At 40.5% G+C, this 20,526-nt stretch overlaps 1 protein-coding gene, 1 long non-coding RNA gene and 1 other non-coding gene across 3 annotated transcripts; all 3 read left to right on the top strand.

Annotated features, from left to right (window-relative positions):
• Nucleotides 1-2,401: 2,401 nt before the first annotated feature.
• On the top strand, nt 2,402-4,953 carry LOC148869294 (coleoptile phototropism protein 1-like). Its single transcript, XM_088973419.1, has 2 exons — nt 2,402-3,620; nt 4,188-4,953. Exons 1-2 carry the CDS (start codon nt 2,886-2,888, stop codon nt 4,725-4,727), a joined length of 1,275 nt encoding a protein of 424 aa, XP_088829545.1. The 5' UTR covers nt 2,402-2,885; the 3' UTR covers nt 4,728-4,953.
• A 10,622-nt stretch (nt 4,954-15,575) lies between these two features.
• Nucleotides 15,576-15,771, top strand: LOC148869293 (U2 spliceosomal RNA). The gene has a single exon (XR_016108531.1). It is a non-coding gene; the product is annotated as a U2 spliceosomal RNA (small nuclear RNA).
• A 1,002-nt stretch (nt 15,772-16,773) lies between these two features.
• On the top strand, nt 16,774-19,690 carry LOC148869292 (uncharacterized). Its single transcript, XR_016106682.1, has 3 exons — nt 16,774-17,652; nt 18,553-18,965; nt 19,054-19,690. It is a non-coding gene; the product is annotated as an uncharacterized LOC148869292 (long non-coding RNA).
• Nucleotides 19,691-20,526: the final 836 nt, after the last annotated feature.

Here is a 20,526-nt window from a genome sequence, read left to right as displayed (position 1 = left end):
TTAGTTCACGAAGAGGTCATTTACCAATATTCTTTTATTTTTTAAACTTACTTAGGCCTCTCAATTTTTCCCTATTCTTTTACCTCACCCATTTTTCGTGGTAAGTGGCTAATTTTCAATCTTTTGTCATTTTTCTCCTTGAACTCAAATTTATATATTTTTTGGACTATATTGTTTTAATGGGTATTTCTGGTGGTAGGAGAAAGGTAACACCAACCCAAGTAAGTGATACTTGAGGAAAACGTATTTAGCTTGGATCCAACCTAAATCCTCAAGAAGAATGTGGGAGAATTGGTCAATGCCCCCCCCCCCCCCCCCCCCCCCCCCCCTACTAGAACCCGTCAAACAAACAAGGCCTAAAGTTTTCCCGATGTCTTTCCATATAGAACCCAATAGAAAACCTTTCAAATGCTCAATACAATGCTGGTTAGTGTCCATTCTTCATTCAAGAAGGGGATTTTCTTTTTTCTTTTTTATTTTTTCTGAATGAAAGGGTCAAAAGTTTTATTTTTAACACATAATGGTTTGTCACATCTCATAAACTACCTCATCACATCACACCACACCACCACCACCATTACCACAAATCAAATCCATAAAATCTACAGTTTTCTTATTATCCTTTCATCATCATCTAAGTAGGAATGGAAATGGGGCGGGTTTGGGGTGGGGCACCCCTTCCCCGTCCCCGCCCCATAATCCAAAATCCCTTGCCCTGCCCCGAGTGGTGGGGCAAGGCACCTCCTCTTTATTGAGGATAGGGAATCCCTGAATTTTTTCCACCCTGAGTCAACACCTAAAAATGAATTATATTTGGGGTATTTTGGAAACTATATAATGAAAATTTAAGGATATTTTAAACAATGGATTATGACATTTTAGAGATATTTTAAACATTAAATTATTGGATCCTAAAGGTTTTAGGAATTTGGATAAAATTTAAAAATATTTTAGAAATTAATATTAAACTTATGTATATTTTAATAATTTACCACTGAGTTTAAGGTGAATTCGAAGAATTATATGCAAAACCCATTTTTGCCCCATTCCCGTTTAAGATTGAAAAAAACCTGCCCAATTTGGGACCAGGCGGATCCCCATTACAGGAAAATTGCCATCCTTACATCTAAGCCTTATTCCAACAAGTATATGGGGTTCTCTACATGACTTGTGATTTTCCATTCCATTTATGAGATAATCACCATGTGGATTCAAATGTAATCCAGGTCCGGTAAGATGGATATTAAGGGTTGAAGCCGTCAATATCCCCTAACTTTCGGTATTTAGAATTTTTGACGAATTGCCATACGGATATGATACAATATATAAAATACAATGTGATAGGTATCGATACTTTAAACCTTTGGTAAATTTCTGAAAATTAAAAAAAAAAAAACTGCAAAATTACAAATGGTAATTGACAAAGCGAAAGGAGGGTGGTACTACTGTTTTACCCTCCTTGCTTCCATATTTTGGCATGCAAAACTTTTTGATCGTTCTCAAAAGCTTGTCATACTCTGTGCATGTCCTTTTCTCTACGCATCAGTTCTTAATTTTTATTCCTTGCCCATACTCGAAAGTCGAAGCTTACCGCTGCGTCTTATTCCTTTTAGCTAGCAGAGACTTTTGGACATTGTGTGGGGACCTAACTGGACTCGACTCATAGATGAGGAGTGAGGACCCACTTTGACAGGTAGAAGGTTCTAGGTCTAGCCCAGGGACTGGTTCTGTCTTGGCCCTGGCTGTAATGGGCCATCTTAGGCTCTTAGCTTCATTCATGCCAACATAGGGCCAGGCCAGTGGGCTGAGGCTGAACCCTGCTGAGATGGTCTGCACTTGGAAACAGCTTAAAAGATGGGGCCAGACCAGATATAGACCCCATGCATGGCCCATACAAAGTGGTATTGCAAATTGCAATGCAACCCACCTATTAATTAATGGTCCATTTTGGAGATCCTGCCCCTAAGCACAAGCTAGCAGTACTGACTACTGAGACAAATCCATGTTCACGTGGAGGTGATTGGAGTTTCATAGAAAAGTACGTTTTGTTTGCGGTGTGTACCGCCGGCCCTTTTGCCCATTTTGGACATGGAAAGTTCAGTTGATCTTCAGTCTTCACAGTGAATAGCTTACAAGTCTTCGTTGTTTTGTTGAGCAAACCGTCTGATATCCATGACCATGAGCAACACTTCGGTTTATGGCTCTGAGATGATCATCTTCCATCAAGTTAATGTTAATGGTCAGATTGGTAAAATTATCAACTATTTTGTGATTTGATGGCTGCTGCAACCAAATAAACATGTGCAGCTATTGAACCAGTTCTGAGTAGTGAGACTCTCTGATATTTTTTATCTTAATCTCTGAACATTACCAGCATTCACCTCTTTATTATACACATTCAATCACGTGTGACACAATAGGGATTCCGAAACAATTTGGGTACTAGGGAAAAAGTCAGAAACACACACACAGAGGAGAGAGAGAGAGAGAGAGAGGTCTCTACTCTCTAGAGAACAAAATTACATTGCAACAATACCCAAGGATGACAAGGACTTGAACAGAAAGCACTGTAAAAATAAAAACTACTCTCTCTCTATTACTCTATCCATTGTTTTTGTTTTCAACTTTTCATCCCATTCTTCCAAGTTGCAACGGTAAAGAAAAACTATATATACAATTCCAAATTAGCCATTTCATTTGTGTGAAAACAGCATACCATGTGGCCTGTAGATGTAGAATATGTGGGGTATTTCGGTCATTAATTCTGGCTGATGACCCTCCAGCAGAGATAGGGTGTCTGGAGCCTCACCTTTTTCTACCCTGGTGTTGTCTAGTCCTCGATCGCTATCTGTAAATTAACCAACAAGTTCTACTGCTACACCGGAATGAAGAACATGAAGTTGCCGGATTCTGATGACATGAAGGGTAAGCCAGCAACAGAGTTCGGAGTAGAATATTGGTTCGACGATGCCTGTATCCTTGACATGGATTACTTTGTCAAAACCCTTTCTGGCATTAAGGCCAAAGGGGTACGTCCTGATCTCATCGGTTCAATCATAGCCCACTATGCCTCCAAGTGGCTCCCAGACTTGTCAGGCGACGAGGCCAACAGCAAGGGTCTCACTCACTTTGAGGAATCACCGGAGAGCGTCACTGCTTCATGGATGAAGAAGAGGTTCTTCGTTGAGACTTTGGCTGGAATTCTCCCGCCTGAGAAAGACTCTGTTCCATGCAATTTCCTGCTGCGACTCCTCCGCATTGGTAACATGGTTGGAATTGAGCCTGCTTACCGTGCCGAGCTCGAGAAGAGGATATCGTGCCAGCTTGACCAGGCCTCACTCAAGGAGTTCATGATTCCGGCCTTCAGTCACACCTGTGGCACCTTGCTAGATGTTGAGCTCGTTCTCCGGTTGGTCAGGTTGTTCGTCAATTTGGATGAAGCAGCCAAGAGTGGAGCCGCTCTGGTCAAGGTGGCCAAGCTTGTTGATAGCTACCTTGCAGAAGCTGCCGTGGATGCCAATTTGACATTGCCTGAGTTCACTGCTCTTGCCGGAGCTCTCCCCAGCCATGCCCGTGCAATGGATGATGGGTTGTATCGAGCCGTCGATACTTATCTGCGAGTAAGTGACCCAACTGTTACAACTTAGAACCTAATGCGATGCGAGAGCTAATTAAGTGATCCCAAAGTCCCAACCCAACTGTTACTGCAAAAAATAATCGGGCTTAATGGTCAGAAGTCAGAACTTTATTTTCAGTTCAGTGGGTCCAACCAACCATGCTGCACAAGTTACAAGCTGGTGGGTGCCTGGGTGACTGAATCAATTTTCCCTTGGATCAGATCTTCTTACATTTGTTTTGGTAAATTTTCTTTCAGAAGAAACTAACCAACAAATGCGGTTTATCTTTTTCCTTTTCTTGTTTTTAGTAATGAAGAGTTCTTCCTTTATTCCCCTTCCCCTGTTTGTAGCCCATTTCAGTATCCCAAACAAATTTACCCATAATTAGCTACAGAATTTGTTCCCAGCTCAAGAAAACAGAGAAACTTTTTAGGGGAACTGGGAGGAGTAGCGATTATTGTTCTGTAACTAAACTACCATCAGATCCTCTAGGAAGCCATGATTATTCAGAGTAGGCTTGATAGCACCATATATAGATACAAGTTTACGACAGAATTGAAACCTTTGCAGGCACACCCAAGCTTGTCCAAGCAAGAAAGGAAGAGCCTCTGTAGATTGATTGACAGCCGAAAACTGTCTCCAGATGCATCCCTCCATGCTGCGCAGAACGACCGCTTGCCTGTGCGGGCTGTAATCCAAGTGCTCTTCTCTGAACACACAAAGATCAATCGGCATCTTGATTGGAGCAGCTCGTTTAGTGGACCCAGAAGCCCAAACCCTGCAGCTGAGCCTCCAGCGCGCTGCATGTCAAAACGCGACATGACTGCTCAGCAGATAGAGATAAAGAGGTTGCGCGAGGACGTTCTTAGGCTTCAGAGGCAGTGCAACTCCATGCAAGCACAGATAGACAAGCTCATGGAGAAGAAGAAGAGCTTCTTTAAGTGGAGGAAGTTAGGAATGCCTCTATTCAAACCTGGAAGCGTTGGGGAGAAGGATGAGGAGGTTGAGGGTGAAGGCGAAGTGGGGTTTGAACGTCGAACGCCTATGGATATGAAGACGAAGCTGGTGCAAGGAAGAATCACTCCCAAGTGGAGGAAATCCATGTCTTGATGCAGACTTGGTGAAAGATGAGTTACTGTCACTTACTTATTACTAATTATGTTTATCTTAGTTGATCTTTTCTGCTTTTTATTTTCTCCTTTGTAATTTAATCAATAAGATAGATTCCTACACTCTTGTTATGTAGAAACAAGGGTCATGATAGTGCTGAGTGCAGATCACTTGTCTTGTTATTTTTTATGGCCACATAATCAGTCAATATGAATTGAAGCCTGTACACAGGGGTTTTGAGAGGGGAAATTTGGTAAATGGGATTTTGATTTCCATTGATCAAGAATTCCATGATCTTTTTTTAGATTTATGTGGGAACAAGGTAAGTGATACTCATCTCCTAAGTGGGTAAATAACTTTTCCACCTTTGGGGAAGTTGCCAATACTTGAATGGGACAAAAATGCCCCTTATAATAATAGATTTTTATGGCTAAAATGGTCATTGTCTTATTTGCATGGGAAATAAAAGAACATGAGTAAATGCACTTATTCCGATAAGTCTTTCCTAAAAAACACTTAATTGGGTAAGTACATTTACCCGGGTAAATAACTTACCAAAAAGCGAACAAGGCCATAATTGAATACGATCCCATTTAATTATTTAAATCTACTACACAGGAAATTATAAATTATTAGGTTGGGATAATGGGTTCAACTTAGGTCGGGTTGGGTGAAGAATTTGTTAAAACTTGCACCCCTAATTGGGATGTCAATGAAATGGGCTAATTGGGTAACTCACCCATGCTAACCAAATTAACTTGGAGAATGTGCACAAATCTTATTATATAGGGTAAAATATAAAAACCTCCCGAGTTTTTTTGGCAATCATAAAAACCTCCTTTGTGTTTTCATTTTAACAAAAATCTCCCCCGTATTTCTTAAAAAAATTGCAACTACCTCCATTCCCACACAAAAAAGCCAATCTAATGTGTTTGTTTTCTTAAATGCCTATTTTACCCTTATGCCTATCTATTTAAATACTCTCCAAAATACTATTCATTTTCTTCTCGAGAACTAAGAACTAGAGCCTCTCTCTCTCTCTCTCTCTCTCTCTCTCTCTCTCTCGGATGCATTATATGGACCCTTGAATCCACCTACATGCAACCTCCAATAACAATTCATCACGTCATCTTAAAATGTGACTAAAACTTATAGAAAAAATAACAATTCATCTTCTTCCCCTGATGTGCAAATGGTGGAACAGAGGTTCGAACAAGCACCAAGTGAGGACTAAGGAAAAGCGTTAAGAGAAGAAGAGATCTCCAATCCTGGGTTCCAGATACGTACTCCATTGGTCCTGGGTTTCACGAGAAACTCATCGTTGGATATCCTTCAACGTTGAAGAAGATGAAGAGCTTTTTCCAGCCAAAGCTTGAAGGATTGGTTAAGCAATAGATTGATTTAACCATTTAGATCTCAATTTCTAAGTCATTTTCTTTACTACACAAGGATTAGGAAGATGATTTCCTCCTGCACGCTTCTGAAATCCACCTTCTGATTCTTCATCCTTCTACTTCTCTTTCCATTGTTTCTGGTTTCAGACATCCTTCTCCCAGTTCCTTCCTTGCTTAAACCTTTTTTAGGCATGTATAGTTTCAATTTTTTTTACTGTTTTTCTTTTGATTCCAACCTTTTTCGTGAGAGGTTTGAGCAATTAGATTGGGAGGAGCCACACACTCTCCTTTTTTTGTGAAGGTTTGAGCGCATGGCTCCTTTTTTGTAAAGTAAGAAGCCGCACTTTCCTTTTTAGTGAGGGGAGGAACTACAAACTCTCATGCCATTAGATTGGAATATATATTTAACTCCAATGGGCAATGGCCTTCCTTGTAGTGATCTTTTCCCACCCTTTTCTTCTGTTGCGACCTGCGAGTGACGACGGTCCTGCTTCTCACTCTGTTCAATCGTTGGAGTGGAGACAGAGCAAGGTAGACGTGAGGTCGACTAGCTAGTAGCCATCCTACTGAGAGCTTGCAGTTTGGTGGTGAGGCCCCCACTGGCGAATCCATGGAGAGGTTGCAATCTCGTGGGATGATTCCCTTGCTTCTGCTACTCCAGGAGTGATGTGTTGTGGATATTTTAATTAAGGGCAAAATAGATATTTTGAAAATAAACAGTGTTTTGGAGGATATTTTAATATATCTACATTTAAATAAATAGATATAAGGGTAAAATAGATATTTTGAAAAAAATAAAAACATTAAGTTGGCTTTTTTGTCTAGGAGGGAGGTAGTTGTATATTTTCTAAAAAATATAGGGGAGGTTTCTAAAAAATAGTCAGAAAACCCAGGGGAAGTTTTTGTATTTTACACTAATATATACATACATACATATATATATATATATATATAATTTTTATTGTCAAAACGGGCCATCCATTCGAACTGAACAGTCAAACCGTTGACCTAAAAACCAATGGCCATAACAATTCCGTTTTCAGGTTGTATGAGTCACAAGCTCGAATGACATAACACGTATGGTACTGCATAATGGACCTCACACACTCAATTTTTTGCCTATAATTTTTGTTGTTAGAATGAGTTGTCTGTTATTTTTCTTTTTTTCTTTTTTAATTGGGAACCATCCAAGCAACCAGTTCTGCTTTACCTCAATCTCGATCCCTGGCCGAAAACCCTGAATCGGTCAACGACCCATTGACTTGAGTGGTTGAACTGTCAACCCGTTGACCCATTCAATGGTTTTTGGTTGTTTTTTTTATTTATTTATTTTTAATTTTGTTTGTCTGAATGGGTCATCTGTTCGAACCGAATGGTTGAATCATCAACCCAAAAACCGGGGCCAAAACAGTTCCATTTTCGGGTCGTATGAGTCACACACTCAAATGACATAACATGTATGATACTGCTCAATGGACCTCACATACTCAATATTTAGCCTGCAATTTTTATTATCATAATGGGTCATTTGTTCGAACCGAATGATTGAACTGTCCATTCAAACCAAATGGTTAAACCATCGATCCAAAAACTGATGGCCAGAATGGTTCCGTTTTTGGGTTGTATAAGTCACACGCTCGAATGACATAACACGTATGATACTACTTAATGGACCTCACAAACTCAATTTTTTGCCTATAATTTTTATTTTCAGAACGGACTATCCATTTGAACCGGATGATCGAACCGTTGACCCGAAAACCAGTGGCCATAATGGTTTCGTAATTTTTTGCTTGTAATTTTTGTTGTCAGAATGGGACATCCGTTTGAACCAAACGGTGGAACTGTCGGTTGTCAAAATGTTTTTAACAACATTTATCAATAATAGTAAGTAATTATACTATTTAATTAAATAATCATTAACGGTAGTTTTAATAATATTATTTAGTTATCTTTAATATAACAGTAATTATTAAATTTATGAATATGACTTATTAACAATCTTCATTAAATTAATAATTATCAGTAATAGTCAGTAATTATAATAATTTATTAAATAATCAATAACAATACTTTTAATAACATTTTTAATTATTTTTAATATAACAATAATTACTAAATTTATTAATAGTATTTATAATTTTAATTTAAAGGAAAAGTAAAATAAATATATTTTTATTAACAATATTTATAATAATAGTAATTATTAATTATAATCACTAATTATATATTTATTAAATTATTATAATAATCAATAATTATTAACTGGGTTACTAAATTTATTAACAATATTTTTTAATAACAATATTTATAATTTTAATTTAAAGTAAAATTTATGTAAATATCTAGTTATTAAAAATATATATCAGTATTTATTAATTATATTTATTAAATTAATGTAATAATCAATAATTATATTACTACAGTAATTAAAATTATTATTATCTATAGGAAATGAGTGCTCGCATGAGTAAATTCCATTTCCTAGATGTAGAGAGCACCCAATATTATATATATATATATATATATATATATATATATATATATATATATATATATATATATATATATATATATATATATATATATATATATATATATATATATATAAGAGAAGGTTTTCTTAAATTTTTATAATTTCTATAATGTTTTATATTTGAAGTGGTGAATTTCAAATATAATATATAGATAATATTAATTAAAATATATATATATATATATATATATATATATATATATAAGATAAGGTTTTCTTAAATTTTTATAATTTCTATAATGTTTTATATTTGAAGTGGTGAATTTCAAATATAATATATAGATAATATTAATTAAAATATTTAAGTATTAGCATTTAACTAATTTAATATTTTTTACAAAAAAAAAACAAACTATTTAGTATTTCATTATCATTTCTATTAAGGTTATATTATCAAAATTTAAGCTTTAAGTTGTTATTTAAATAAATAGATAGTAGCGGAGGGACCCTGCTTCGTAGGAACTGGAAAGGAATCGTGAACCCGTTGATGAGTTAACCCGGTCTTTGGCAAAAAACTATTGAATCGGTCAACGATCCGTTGACTCAAGTGGTTGAACCATCGACCCGTTCAATGGTTTTTGGCCTTTTTTTATTTTTTTTCATTGGGAACCATCCAAGCAACCAATTCTGCTTTACCATAATCTTGGCCCCTAGCCAAAAATCATTGAATCGATCAATAACCCATTGACCCAACGGTCGAACCATTGACCTGTCCAATGGTTTTTGGTCTTTTTTTGTTGTCAGAATAGGTCATCCTTTCGATCCGAACAATCAAACCGTCGACCCAAAAACTGGTGGCCATAACAGTTCTGTCTTCAGGTCGTATGAGTCACACGCTCGAATGACATAACACATATGGTATTGCTTAATGGACATCAGACACTCAATTTTTTGTCAGAATGAGTCATCTGTTTTTTTTTTTCAAAATGGGTACCGTCCAGGCAACCAGTTCCGTTTTACCCCAATCCCGGTCCCTGGACAAAAACCCTTGAATTAGTCAACGACCCATTGGCCCAAGTGGTCAAACCATTAACCCATTGACCCATTCAAATGGTTTTGGGCTGTTTTTTTTTTTAGTTTTTTAATTTTTGTTGTTAGAATGGGCCATCCATTCAAACCAGACAATCAAATTGTCAACCCGAAAACCGATGGCCATAACGGTTCCATTTTTGGGTCGTATGAGTCACACGCTCGAATGACATAAAACATATGGTACTGCTTAATGGATCTCACACACTCAATTTTTTGCCTATAATTTTTGTCGTTGTCAGAATGGGTTATTCGTTCAAATCAGATGATCGAACTGTCGACCAAAAAATTGATGGCTAGAATGGTTCCATAATTTTCTGCTTGTAACTTTTGTTGTCAGAACAGGCCATCCATTCGAACTGGACGGTCGAGCCGTCGGTTGTCAGAACGTTATTAACAACATTTATCAATAATAGTAAGTAATTATACTATTTAATTAAATAATCATTAATGATAGTTTTAGTAATATTATTTAGTTATTTTTAATATAAAATGAAATATTAAATTTATGAATATGAATTATTAACAATATTCATTAAATTAATAATTACCAAAATTAAATTAAATTAACAGTATTTATTAGTAATAGTAATTATAATATTTTATTAAATAATCAATAAGAATACTTTTAATTACATTTTAAATTATTTTTAATATAACAATAATTACTAAATTTCTTACATGGTACTCTACATATGCTGCCACCCTCACGTCTTCTCTCTTCAAGTGATACACGAGTTTGCAAGTTAAATAAGTCTATTTATGGACTTAAATAGGCTTTACGTAATTGGTTTGAAACCTTAGCGCATGCCGTCTAGACTTGTTCGTGGGCCAGGTGACCCGACGGGCCAGCCAAGCCCGACTCGACCACCAGACGGGCTTGAGCATGCAAATGAGCCAGTGGGCTTGACCTCGGGCCAAAAACCCCAGCCCGGCCCGGCCTGGCCTAGCCCGACCTATAGACTAAACCCAAAAACCCTAATATCCTAACCCTTCTCATTCATCTCTTTCCACATTTCTTGTTACTGTTAGCCAAACTGCCCACTTGCCCAATGCCAGACCTCTCTTCTCTTCACATCCTCCTCACACTCTCAAGCAACCACAGAACTGGCGAACATTCATCGACATAACAACTTCGATAGACCGGCGGTGAGTCTTCTCTCTCTCTCTCTCTCTCTCTCTCACTCGCTCCTCTTCTCACTTCTTCTCTTTCAAATCTCAGACACCTGTGAGGCGGTGAGTCCTCTCTCTCTCTCTCTCTCTCACAGACGCGAACTAACTTCTCTTTTCACTATCAAAATTGCATCTCACCACGAACTGAGCACCGGCTGGTGAACCCTCTCTCTCTCTCTCACGCACACACACACAGATGCGAACTCAACACCGGCGAACACAGTCATTGGCAGTGAGTTCTTTCTTCTATTAGGTCGGGCATTGGGATTTTTATTACGGTTATACTCGGGCCAATGTTATAGGCCCGTTGGTCAGGCCGGGCTTGAGCTCGGGCCTAATAAATTCACATTTATGAAGAGTAAAAGCCCGGCCCAGGGGTCTAGTGCCCCCAAACAACGTGGATTTGTTCAATCCTCTACTGACCATTCACTCTTCACTTTGCGCCAATTTGGGAGTTTCATGGCTGTCTTGGCATATGTGGATGATCTACTAATTGCGGGTGATGACCCAACCAACATCTCAGCACTCAAGAGACATCTTAGTAGCTACTTTCCTAAAAAAGACATTGGGTCCCTAAGTTGCTTTCTAGGAATTGAGGTTTCTTGTTCCAATGAAGGAATTCTTCTCAACCAGCGAAAATACACCCTGACATCCTCAAAGAAGCTGGTATTCTTGGGTCTAAACCAAGTGCCTTTCCTATTCAGCAACAATATCATCTTGGACCAGATTCTGGATCTCCCATAACCAATCCAAAATTAGTATAGATGGTTGGTCGGTCGATTGATATGCTTGACCATTACTAGACCAGAAATCTATTACTTAGTCCATATACTCAACCAATTTATGGGCAATCCACGACAACAACATTTGGATGCAGCCATGCTCATCCTCCGTTATCTGAAATCTTCTCCAGACCACGGTATCCTTCTATCATTGTCATGTGATCTCTCCATACGAGCCTATTGTGACTCTGATTGGGCTGGGTGCCCGTCTACATGGCGATCCACCATTGGATATTTTACTACTCTTGGTTCTTCCCCCTTGTCATGGAAAACCAAGAAACAATCAACAGTTTCACGCTCGTTTGTTGAAGCTAAATACTGGACCATGGCTACTGCTACTAGTGAGCTTATTTGGCTCAAACTTCTTTTTCATGATTTGGGCCTCACTCATTCCCAACCAATGCAACTATTCTGTGACAACAAATTAGCTCTCCACATAGCAGCCAACCTCGTTTTTCACATGCGCACCAAACATATCAAAATAGATTGCCATTATGTCAGACAACACCTTCAGTTCCACGACATTACTACTGCTTTCATTACATCACATCTGCAACCAACCGATATCCTCACAAAAGTCTTAGGACGGGATTCCTTTCATCTTATCACTCTCAAATTGGGCATTGTTCCACCCCATGCTCCAACTTGAGGGGCCCTATTAGACACATGTTGAATTCATGTGAATGGTTACTACAACTGTCATTAGAAATGGTTATTATAGTTGTCTCTTGAACACATGTACATGTAATCAACTATAAATTTGGCATTGAATAGAAACTAACTTAACTTCTTCAATCCATAGTCTCTATTTTTATACACCGGCCTGATTCTGAGTTAAAGCACCGGAAGATCTCATGGTAGATGAGGAGTACAACCTCTGCTTGCCCAACTTAATAAGTCCACTACTCTATTTTCATGGTTGCCACTTGACAAGGGAAGAAGCTATGGAGCTTTAGTTATGTCAAAGATGGCGAGATTGTGAAAGGAATTTCAATTTTCAGACACAATCTTGCAGTTTCTTCTTAGATTCCCAACCTGACAAGCTAATAAGCAATGGGCACGGGAACATTTTTTTTTTCTAATCTGCTTTAGAAAGAATCAATTAGAATGATAACACACCATTTTTTTTTTCTATCTATGAAAGAGAAAGAGAAAAAAAATAAAGGTTCAAAGGTTGAAGGGGATCTCTCCTATCTCAAGCAGGAAAGGAGATCCTTATGAAGTCTGTCCATAGTACTGTAATCCGAACCTATTATGTCTTGCTTCCTTCTACCAAAGAGCATTTGTAACTCTGACTAAAATCCAAAAGAAAAAAAAAATTGGTGGGGAGACAATGAGGACAAAAAGGAAGATAAGATGGATTAACTGGAAGCAGATCTATAAAAGTAAATCAAATGAGGGGTTAGGTTTTAGGGACTCTAAATCTTTTAATCTTGCTCTTTTATCTAAACTAGTGTGGAGGTTTTGTACTGATTCAACAAGCTTGTGGGCAAGAGTGTTAAAAGCAAAGTACTACATTGAGCATCATTTCCCCCATGCTAAGTTGAGAAGCCAGCCCTCATGGGGTTGAAGGAGCATCTTGGAGGGAAAGAAAATATTAGAAAAATGTATTTACTGGAAAGTGGGTAATAGATTAACTATTAAAATTTGGGATGACCCGTTGAATCCCAAATATAAAAGGTTTTAAATTAATGGGTCCGAGACAAAAAGATTGGGAAAACCTTCTAGTGCCGGACCTAATCAACCAGGAAAATAGAAGCTGGAATTCTGATCTCATAAACTCCATTATTCCTCCAGCATATGCCCAAAAAATTTTGGAGTTGGATATCCCAATTAACCCATGGAATGATAAGCTAATCTGGTTAGGTAGAAAAAATGGAAAGTTCTTAGTAAAATCAGCTTACTTTCTAGCCAGACAAATGCAAGAAGAAAATTTAGAAAATAATTTAGAACCCATGCAAAGTAACAAATTCTGGAATCTTGTGTGGAGCTTGTCAACTGAACCTAAAACACTTCATATGGAGATGTTGTGTAGAGGGAATAGCAATAAAAGAAAACCTTTCCAAAAGAGGGTTAGGGGAATCTAATATCTGTGAAAGATGTGGAAAAGACCCTGAATTGGTTTTACATTATAAAGTTATACTAATTTCATTTATTTTATCGTATTTTATGGAAATTAGTGATTATTTTTGGCTAAGTTCTATCGATTTCTGTTATACTAATTTATTAGAATTCTTGGTCAATATATACTTATTTTTTATACTTATTATATGATAGTTTATTGGCCAATTAGTGGAAATTAATTCTATTATATAATTTCTACTAATTTCTGGTAGTTTCTATTATGTACTAATTTCTTAATACATATATACTAATGTATTATATTTATTATATGATAGTGGGATTTTGAAGTCAGATTTAAATGGAGTAGGAGATCATGCAATGCAATGGTTGATATTTTAGCAAAGCAAGGAGTTAGTAGGCAGGACCTTTTTTGGGCCTGTTTGTAATCCGTGGAGGGGTCGCGTTGGTTTTTTAAGGTGACAGTTGTACTAAGTTTCTTAAAGAATTAATGAAAGTTACATGAGTTCACAAATTCTTCTCGGAGCCTCGGATTGATATGGTTCGATCTGACACCCGCTTTCCACTTTCGTTTTTCTCCTAATTTCTACTTATTAGATCCTTTAATTAAGTTCACATAAGTTGTAAGGATGATTGTATAACTTTTGATCTTTACATACAGGTGATTCTAACTCTTAAGGGTGTAAAAGAAAGGAGAAGATTGGTGATGAGAGGTGAAATGGGATGATCGATCGTTTGGATGTTTCGTATTTTTTCGGGTCAGTCTGAGTTCGGGTTTGTTTCTTGAATTGTTCAGCATTGACGCCGGATGCTTTCTTTTGTCTTGGCACTCTAAATTCTAAATCCAGAGCGAAGTTCGCCGTTTTCTGTTCTCTTTTGATCCTTACAATTATTTTTGATTTTTCAATTTCTGGTCTTGTAGTTGACATGAACATTTCCAAACCACCTCCCACACACCCACAGAAGGAGGACTGACGACTGACATTTATTTGTAATTTTCCGCCGTGGTTTCATAGATTAATTTGTTCTTTTTTTCCTTTCTGTGTTGAATATTATTAGATTTTCAGAGCATCAGAGGGAGTATGTTTTGGGAAGAGGAAGAACAGTCCGAGGGGGAATCGTTTCTGGGGATTGTGGTGCAGTCGGTAACCCATAATCCACTTTTGACGTGGCAGCTTATGGGGTGGATTCAAAGGAAAATCCCTTCGATTCTGAGCCGATCTGATCTTGATTTGGTTTTTCACTTTTTTGCATCCCCTTAATCAATGGAGGGATAGAATGCGTCAAGGATGACAAATTACAGACATATCGAGCTGCTCTTCTTGACTTCATGGAATGGTCTCTCTCCCTCTTCGTTCATTCCCATTTCTTCTCCATCGATGCCTGATTCGAGATGACAGTCCCTGAGCTGAAAGTCCGGACGAGAAAGTTAAGCGTCGGAGGCTTTGTCCTGGTTGCATCACCTCGGAGGAGAAAGGTAGCCGCTCAGAGCCGACGTGAGCAAGCAGGCTTTTCCCGTTCCGTTCAAGAAGACGAGAATGAGAGAGGATTGGAAGACAAACAGGAAGAGGCAAACCCCAATTCCCAAAACACAGCACAGGATTGGATAATCACAATCAAAGAGAGGACATTTAACTATTTGATTGAGGTATCATGTATAACTGTGTACAAGCTGGTTTTTAGCTCAATGGAATTGATTATCTGTAGGACCCGTGATGGATTTCGAAGATCCAAACAGGGAACAGTGACGAGTGACGACAGGCTATTGGATATATAATCCCACATCGGATGGTGAAAAGAATCGAGGAGGTAGCGCGGACTATAAATATTGATGGAAGACATGTAGCCGAGCATACCTTTCTCGGCCTTTTGGCTAAGATCAAGTGTAGTATCTGTTCTTATCAGTTTAATATCTGATACGTGGGCCATCGGTCCACAAGATATTAAATTAATCTTTTAATGGGGAGAACCCACTACGGTAGCTTGCTACCAGGGATCTCGCGCGTCGCCCATGCGTTGCACTACTGTACGGGCCTGGCGCACCCTACCAAATCAATTACAAGATTCATTTCTAGTTTCTTTCCTAAATATGGATTTCTTTTCCGTCTAGTGATTCAATTGATTCATAACCCAGACAAATCTCAGTAGTGTTCCTGACTTCCTGGGGAGGTAATAGAGTTATCCTAAGAGCCTTGGCAATGTTTTTCTTGGATTATAGTGGGCTGTGTTAAGCTTCAAGCTTTTCGATAGATGAATCGACGAAACAGACTGTTACCTCAAGTCGAGCTTGTTCTGAGGTTGGGGAGGAATGGTTTTCCTGTCTGTTGTCTGTGTCAAACTTTGTATATTAGTTCTTAATCTACTAATTTATCTTCACCCAAAAACAAAAGCTAGAAGAGAAACTTGGGTAAAAAGCATGACGCGGGGGATTAAATAACCAGCTGAGAGGCTCTAAATCTAACCAGTCTAGTTGGAGTTAGTATAATGTCCCACATCGGCTAAGGAATTTAACAGCGGAGGAAGCGAAGCATTATAAATAGAGTGAAAGATAGAGGAATGAAACATACTTACCTGGGCGGGGGCGATCTTAAATGTTGGTCTTAATTGTCGATGATCTTGCCTCTGATTGGAGCAAAAGGTGTTTAAAATGGGGAAGAAATATAGTAGTCTTTGAGGAGGAACCCGGTGAGAGTGCTTCGAAGCTCAAGTTAGTATCTTTTCAAAAGCAAGATAAAAAATCAGATGGCGCAAAGTTATTACATACTTCCTCCTTGGGGGGAAGAGAGCCTTTTATAACCACTTCGCGCACTCACTCTCAAGCTTCTATCAGGTCGGGTATCATTACCTCTGCGCTTCTGTTAGTTCGGGTGTCATCACCTCTGTTGGGGCAGGTAACCGCCACTGCTCTCTTTGTCGGTGCCATCTCTGTGACTGGAGGTGGTGGTGGTAGGTGGTAGGTGGCCATTGAAGTGCGGCTGTCAAGCGTCAGATCCTAAGTCAGTCAGGTGCGCTGCCTCAGGATACAGACTCCTTTGGTGTAAGGTACGGATGTCCAGTTTGGCGGCCTAGAGACAATGCTGGAATGGTGTGCGAGGTGAAATCTTGAGTTCGGATAGAGGTGTGGCTCGAACTGCCCTAGGGTGGGCCAATTCAGGTTATTGCCCTTTGCGCTCCTCGTAAGGCTCGGGTCAAAGGAAGAGTTTGGGCTCCTTTTGGGGAACTCGGATCGCTGGTTCCTCCTTTTGGAGCTCGTGCCTTGAGCGTATTGCCATGTCGAGCTGTTGCTTCTACCACGTGTTGGGTGGTCAAGAGGTCGGGCTAAATCTTCCTTCATTAATTGCCCTCCACTCCTCGCGCTAAGGGGCTTGTCCTGGTGCGGGGAGTTTGCGAGGTGGTGGGTGGATTTGACCCGTACTTCGAACCGGTTGATTGATGGCGCGAAGTGTGAGTTTGTCAAGAGATTTTTGGGTTTTTCGAGCACCAAAAATTTAAGAAATGCGCCAATCGATCTTCAATTGCTGGGAGACGTGACAACGCACGCTATTTCAAAATTTAAAAAATGCATCACTAGGAGACGTGACAGTGGGCGTTATTTCAAATTTGAAAAATGCGTCGCTGCAGCCTTCAATGCGGGTAGACGTGCGCCGGCGTTGCTTCAGTTTCAAAAGATGTGCGGCCAATCATGTCTCTGTCTTAGGAGGCATGGGGTCAGCTTGGTCGTGGGCCGTTGGATTTGCCTCGATCAGAACCATCGGTTTTCGGTCACTGTGGGTATAAATAGTGGGGGACCCCTAGTCGCTTTCCATTGCCATTCTCCTGCGTTTGCTTCTTGAGCTCGCGTCCAAGTTTTAGCTCGCGTCCAAGTTTTTTAGCTCGCGTTCAAGTTTTTTGCTCGCGTCCACCTTCCGTAGTTCGTTTGCTTTCTCCGGGTGAGTCAGTGCTTTCTTCTTGGTATTCTTTTCCTTCCGATGTCTAGCTCGGACAACTCAGATAGCTCTTCGAGGGGGTCAGATGTAGGTTCTACGAACCAAGCTGCAACCCCCGATAGCCTTAGTGAACCTGAGGTAGAGCTCAAGGAAGAGTTCGAACTTGTAGGCCGAATCACTTCGGGTAGTTTGGTGTCCTCCCGTCGATGTCGGATGTTGGACAAGTTTGGGCCCTCAACCATGACGCCTGAGGGGTTTTACTCCCTCATCACCCAATTCAACATGCCTATGGAGTATACCTACTTTATACCCTCGAGCGACTTCCCTTAGTGATATTCCGGGAGCAGCTCGTTGCTGTGTTGCGCCTACCTTTCCACCCCTCATCGTCGAGGTTATGAACCACTTCGGCGTTACTGTCGACCAACTCCACCCGAATTCTATCTGTAATTTGGTTGGGACTATCTCCCTCTTCTGCGAACAGATTTTGCCTTTAGACTTGGAGATCTTTTCCTCCATTCTAATGCTTAAGAAACAAGCGGATCCCCTTCCCGGGCATAGGTGGGCGTACTACCTATCTCCTCGCCCGGGTTTCAAGCTTTTACATGATTTTCCCAACAAGGTTTCAGTGTGGAAACAGGAGTACTTCGGGGTGCGAAGTGCAGCGGGTGGCCGTTCCAAACCGGATGGGGGATGGCTGCCCCCGATGCCAGTGTTACGCCTGATAGGGAGACTGCAAAGGGCCTTCGGGAATGGGCCCGGCTTGGGCTAAAATGCCACCATTATTTGACGGAGGCCAAACTCATCCAGGCCTGGCCTGAGTTCGGATAGGTTCCTTGCTCAGAAGCTTGCCTTTTGTTTTGCTTTCCCTTCTTTCGTTTTCCTGATGCTGAGCTCTTTTTGCAGGTGTGATGGAGGCAGAAAATATTCACGATGGGAACCTGTTTCATGCCATGAAGAGGAGGAAGCGAGTTGCCAAACAGATTCGTGCCGAACTGCCCCGAGATGCAGAGCCCGAGGTACCGGGCTACCCTTCAGTGGATTCGCACAGGGAGCTTGAGATGGCCCCTCTAGAGCAAGAAGCGGCGAGGGCCCCTTATGCCGAGATTGCTTATACGAAGGCTCCTCCTTACGCTGAGATTGCTTATACGCAAGTTGGGCCTTCAGGCTCGGGAGGCCAAGGCGAGTTCAGGAGCGTGTTGTCGCCGAACCACGCTCTTCAAAAAAGTAGGGAGGTCATTTACCTTGAGGAGGTCGCGATGTGGACTGAGCTTCCTTTGAACCATGTAGCTGGGCATGCTGCCTCTTATGCCATGGTGGTAAGTCAACGACTTTTTGTTGGGCTCCTTGTCATTGCCTTTTTTGTTATTGTTCTTTGAACATTCTCGCTATTTTTCCTTTTGGTAGGTGAACTCCTCCATCCATGCCTTGGCGGCCCAAGTGGAAAGGAGCTCGAGGGGGGCACGATTTGCCGAAGAGGCTTCTCGCATTGCCGAAGTGGCTTCTCGGGCTGCCGAAGTGGCTTCTCGGGCTGCCGAAGTGGCTTCTCGGGCTGCCGAAGCAGCTTCTCGCGCTACATAGACCAGGCTGACGAGGTCTTAGAGAGACACCGAGGCCATGGGAGTGGTGGTGAAGCACATGGCTGGACTTGCAGCATCAGATCGAATACCTTCAAGAGGATATTAGGGAGAGGACATATCTTTTCTCAGGGCAGATGCCAAGAAGAAGTCCCTTGAAGGTTATATCACCTCACCGCGCTTTGACGACCTGATGGTGGGTTCGTATAGAAGGGGTTTTAAACTGAGCCTGTGGATGATTAGGAATACGTACCTCGAGCTCAACATCAACGCCATAACTACTTCGCGCATTACTCAGGAGATGGCCGACACGGTTGATGGTGAATCGGATTCTGAGGATGAGGCAGGACCCTCGGATATCGTTGACGTGCCTTCCGAGGGTGAGGACTGAGATTTGTCGAACTGTTGGAATCTTTTTTTTTTGGATTGTAAACAATGTTTTGTAATAAAAAATTCTTTTGATTAAGTTAACCCTCTTTTTTTCGAACTGACTATATTGTCGAACTGACCATATGCCTCTGATGACGAGATGTCGAGGTCCTTGTTATATGCCTCTGATGACTATATTGTCGAACTGACCATTTGCTTTTGCGTATCCATGCCGAAGAGGTGACTAAGTCTTATGGTGCCGAGGTCCTTGTTAGCTCGTCGTTCTAACCTTCAGGCTCTGATAGTGACTCCTAGTCCACTTCGCTTGGTGATTTATAGGTAGTATCGTCTTAAATTAACGATGTTCCACGCTTGGGATACTTGTTTTCCCTCTAATGTTTCAAGCTCGTATGCTCCCCCGAGCGTTCTCTTTACTCGGTAGGGCCCCTCCTAATTCGGTCTAAGTTTGCTCACGCTGGGCTCGGGTGCCATGATCTTACGGAGAACCAGGTCGCCGACGCGGAAGTTCTGCATTTTTACTCTGGCATTGTAGTATCAAGCTACTCTTTGCTGGTAAGCTGCGGTCCGGATGTATGCGAGGTCTCTTACCTCGTCCAATTGGTCAAGGTTGCCACGTAGCTCGTCTCAATTTTTCTGGTCGTCATATGCTTCTAGTCGCAGTGTAGGTACTTCGATCTCCGCAGGGATTACCACTTGGTAGCTCGGTCTAGTCGTGCTTTCAGTCTGCGGAGGATAGCTCTATTCATCACTTTTGTTTAACCGTTTGCCTGCGGGTGCACGACCGATGTGAAGTTCTGCCGAATCTCCATATCTTGGCACCATTCCTAAAACTTGATGTCCTCGAACTGGTTGCCATTGTCGAAGATCAGTACCTGAGGTAACCCGAAGCGACATACTATGTTCTTCCAAAAGA

This window comes from Nelumbo lutea, chromosome 2 (genome assembly GCF_056320005.1).
Source record: "Nelumbo lutea isolate HS-2025 chromosome 2, American lotus-T2T, whole genome shotgun sequence".
NCBI lineage: Eukaryota > Viridiplantae > Streptophyta > Magnoliopsida > Proteales > Nelumbonaceae > Nelumbo > Nelumbo lutea.
The sequence above is the reverse complement of the archived record's forward strand: the minus strand, read 5'-3'. Positions and strand labels throughout refer to the sequence as shown.